The sequence below is a fragment of the Austrofundulus limnaeus genome, unplaced genomic scaffold (genome assembly GCF_001266775.1).
Source record: "Austrofundulus limnaeus strain Quisiro unplaced genomic scaffold, Austrofundulus_limnaeus-1.0 Scaffold476, whole genome shotgun sequence".
Taxonomy (NCBI): Eukaryota; Metazoa; Chordata; class Actinopteri; order Cyprinodontiformes; family Rivulidae; genus Austrofundulus; species Austrofundulus limnaeus.
In genome coordinates this window covers 316,136-320,447 of record NW_013952878.1, presented here as the reverse complement: position 1 = coordinate 320,447, position 4,312 = coordinate 316,136, and the positions used below count along the sequence as shown (strand labels likewise).

Genomic DNA, 4,312 nt, shown 5'->3' with positions numbered 1-4,312 from the left:
CACACACACACACTGCCAACAGCCAATCGCACACCCCAGGCCAACCACTCACTGGACCCTTGTAGCCATCCCGGCCAACGGGCCATCCATAGCAATCAGGAGCCACATTCCAGGAGTCCAAGTAGCACCAGGGAGGATGGAGAGCCAGCCCCAACCCCGGCAACCCTCCAAACCCCGAGCCCACTAAGCCTAAAGTTTGTTGTTCCAACTCTTTATAGGAAATTTGATTGTCCACAATAAGCTGTACATTAGTGATTTATTTTGAATCTGTAAATAAATGATCTTGTTTATTAGTAGCAGTGGTGCACACCAGTCCACTAAAGCGCAAATCCACTAATTGCGGACCTAAATATTTTGTTTGCACTTTAGCGGTCTTACTAATTATTATAATTCATAGGCGGATTTGCACTATCTAAAATTAAAATGTTGTAATGCTAATAACTAATTATCTACCAGTCATCATTATCTTGAACAGCAGAAGGTATGACTGTCAATGAATCACAACACACGTGATCTATCCAACAACACCCCTCCCAGACAAACACACTTATTGGAAACGTTTACATCTTTGCTGACAGTTGCTCTCGGTCACGAATCTCATTTCCCACAATGCTTTGTGTCTGCTTACGTAGCAGGAAGGCAATGTTTAGTACTCCCTGTCCCAGCAAAAACAGTAAACATTTGTAATCCATACTAAAATTTTGTGTGTATTGATTTATTTTACTTTACAATCAGAGCTCCTTTAAAAAAAAAAAAGTTTAAACGCTGGAGCTCAATACTTGATGTAATTAGTCGAAGCAATCCGCCAACGGGGTTAGACAGACATCTAGTGGTCAACTGGAGCAACTACATGGAAAACCTTCGTTTCCCATCACAAATCAAATCCGTCATGTATACCCAGAATGCATTGCTCCAGTTTTCCAATAAACAGTTTTAAAATTACTTTACTGATGCTTCTTTAATGAAAAATCTACAACAAACAAAAGAAAAAGACAAAGAAGCAGCCGAACTAGCAATCTTCAACAATTTTTAAATTTTTACACCAGGAGCCAAAGTTCTGTTTCAGGAAATCACATCCCCAGCAATTGGCGATTTTAGGATTAAGCTGTACAAGGGTTTATACACTGCTAGTTGGTAGTGTTGTACATATATTATACATGAATTTTTGCCAGCTAGTAAGTGTCAAATTGAACTTGTGCTTTAAAATTAGCTTCCGCTAGTTTTTCTACGGCATAAGTGTTTTTGAAGTTGCGGACCCAAATATTTTCATAAGCGCTTTAGAAATTACGGAGCTAATTTTTGGGTTTGTGCTGCCCACCACTGATTATTAGATCAAACCAAAGTCACTGAGTCAAGTTCAGTTATTGTGCGGTCTCACTGTTGCATAGGGGTGATTTATTCCTTAAATAGAAGATCCCGTTATAACATGGGCATAACCGCCATAGGCACGGGGTGGGACCTGTCCCCCCACTTCCAATATCTGTGCATTCTGTCCCCCCCACTTTTTTCAGCCGAAGCAGGGAAAAAAGACCTTTAAAAAAATGTGTCCCCCCACTTTTAAGATGGTGATTACGCCCTTACGTTATAATTTCCTTATAACTTTGATTTAAGGAAGTGTAGTTGAATCCTCACAATGTGAGGGGAGTCATGTTTGTAAATGAGAAATGGTTCTCAAACAGTTTACCTGGATAAATAAAGATTAAATAAAAAAAATAAACAACAGAGTGATTCTTTACACAAACAGTTCATGATTTATAAAGGTAAATCAAGAAAATTAACAAGGCTGCCCAAACTTTCGCACCACACTGTATTTCTCATTTCACAAGTTGAATAAAATAATTCTAAACAATGATGAAGACGTGAGTTTACCTTCCTGGTGAGTCTCCGTTCTTGTCAAACCAGATGTCCTCCCCAGACACACCTGTGAAGGATGTCTTGAGAAGAAAGTCCAACAGGTGGCTTCCATCCACAGGCTTCATGTCATCACAGAGCCCCACATGGTTGAGACAGAGGTCAGAGTGCATGTTGTGCAGCCCGTGGGCCATGGCATAAATGGCATTGATGACAAAGCCCATCTTGCTGTCCTGGACATAGTTGTCCTCCAGACTTTCATAACCTGTCCACAAATGAGACAACTGTAAGAGTTCTTCCTGAAAACAATGTAAATGGATTAAAAGTCATTCAGGAGCATATCATTGCTGCAAGCAGTAGCATGTTTTATGTTGTCTCCTAAAGGGATAGTCTGGTCATATTTTATTTGATTTTCTGTCTGATGGTTATAAATAGTTCATAACTTATCAGCCGTGATGTCAGTCAGAGCTCAGTGTGTGGAAAAAAAGGAAAAAGTCTTTGTCCAGGCCAGGCTTAAGGCTAGCCAAACCAAAACCCATTGTTTTTAGTGTTTTTAGGCAAAAATAACATTTGCCCAATTTCTTAAACTGCTTTTCCATGGAGCTGGCGTCCATGTCCAACAGTCTCTGTGTTCGAGACAGGAGGCATGTAAACTGGTCTCCAGTCCATCACAGGACCCCGTAGACATATCTCCTGTCCATCACTGTGAAACAGAGACAACTAAAGACCCCCACATACTTGGGTGTACTTCGCTCCACACGGACTCATAGTGGCTGCCCGTCGGACTGGTCCATGCAGAGATCAGTTTTTTACGTCAGCATCCACGGTGTTGCACAATAATCTGCCCGGCGAGTTCACGAACTGTTTTGGATGTGAGACCAAGCAGAAAAAGTTGAGAATCTGTGTCATTTGTGGACGAAATGGAGTCAAAATTTGAAGAGTTTCTCATGGAGGAGATTCGAAATCATAGAAACTTTATGATACGTCAATGAAGGAATCTTCTTTCAGCGAGCAACAGATTCGTGTGAGGAAGTATCTCAGATCCTGGGTAAGGTAAGTTCTTTTCTTTTGTTGATTTAAAGCCAAAATGCAAGCTATCTCTTTCTCCTCGTCCGTGAGGCCATGACTGACATTGTGAGAAATGACTTGAGGACGACATGCGTGGAGTCCACGAGGCTCACAGACCGCACACAGTACGCCTGAGTATGTGGGAGCCTTCACCAGTAACCTCTCACTCAGTGACCGTTTAGAGTTCCTAACATGATGTTTTTGGTCTGTGGGAGGAAACCAGATACTTGGAGATACTTACAAAAGAGGACCCTCAGCCTAACAATAGATCATCAGTGCCCTGAAAATCCCTGTGGTCTTTTGCATGTGAACAAACAATTTTGTTTGTTATTGTTAAACATGTTTGTCCACCATGTGGAGGTAGTGCTTATAAGGTTGAGTTTACCTGAAACTCCTCAGATTGAAGAAGCTTCTTGGAGAGACGAGAACCTGTCCAGAGAACCTAACTTTTTTAAACTAAATTAAAATGTTTGCTACAATATTAAATGAAAACTCTTTGATAAATTTTATATCTTAAGACAAAGACACTTGTCTGAACAGCTGTCCAGTCTAGCCAGGACACAAACCTCTGTCCTTTCCTCCACACTATCCTCTCTGACTGAGGTCACCGCTGACTGCTGATGACCATTAGACAGAACATCACCTAAATGACGGACCTTCAGCTCTACCAAAGAGGTGGCCCAGTATGATGTCAATATTACACAGGAATGATAGGGTATTCACGGGTCAGTCTCATAATTAGATTTTCAATTTAAGTAAGAGAAAGAAGCATCTCAGGCTTTGTGGGAAACTGCTTTTAAAGAGTCTCAGAAAATGGCTTCACAGAAAGCTGTCACCATGGTGAAGCTGTTTGTTTCAGGATTGAGTTAGTCGGTCTAACTGCTGCTGAGGCTGCAGGTGATTTTCAAACACACCCTATCAGTTCAGTGTAATACAAGCTGAAAGCAAAGCAGCTTTAATTGTTCATTCATTAAGTTACACAACATATTTAGTCAGATATAATTGCACATATATTGTATGTCTGACAGGAAATTCATTTTCATGGTCTGTGTTTTTATGTTTTGGTTTAAGTTTTCATTGTTTTGTGTGTTCTCTGCCCAGCTGCCCCGCCCACACTCACCTGTTTCCCCTTGTGTCTTCCCCAGGTGTATCTCGTTATCCTCATTAGTTTGCCTTTATATTCTGTGTTCTGTGTTCAGTCTGCGTCCGATCATTGTGCTGTGTGTCTCATGTTTTTTTGCCATGCCACGTCCTGTGAGTATTTTGAGCTGCCTCGTCATCATTTTTGTTTTTAAAAAGACCTCTTGTTTTTGCACTCGAACTCTGCCTGTGCCCTGGGTCAATCCTGCGCTTTAAAGGGATCCATGATTAGTTGTAACATTAGACTTTATTT

At 41.0% G+C, this 4,312-nt stretch overlaps 2 protein-coding genes across 2 annotated transcripts in view; one reads left to right on the top strand and one right to left on the bottom strand.

The window, feature by feature from the left end:
* Positions 1-4,312, top strand: part of LOC106529923 (metabotropic glutamate receptor 1) — a 58,952-nt gene that overhangs the window by 27,906 nt on the left and 26,734 nt on the right. The window lies entirely within an intron of this gene.
* LOC106529913 (metabotropic glutamate receptor 1) overlaps positions 1-4,312 on the bottom strand; it is a 30,891-nt gene that overhangs the window by 11,801 nt on the left and 14,778 nt on the right. Inside the window, exon 2 of the mRNA XM_014025436.1 lies at positions 1,870-2,116. Coding sequence (XP_013880890.1) covers positions 1,870-2,075 — 206 coding nt within the window. The 5' untranslated portion in view covers positions 2,076-2,116. The remainder of the gene's footprint in view (positions 1-1,869; positions 2,117-4,312) is intronic.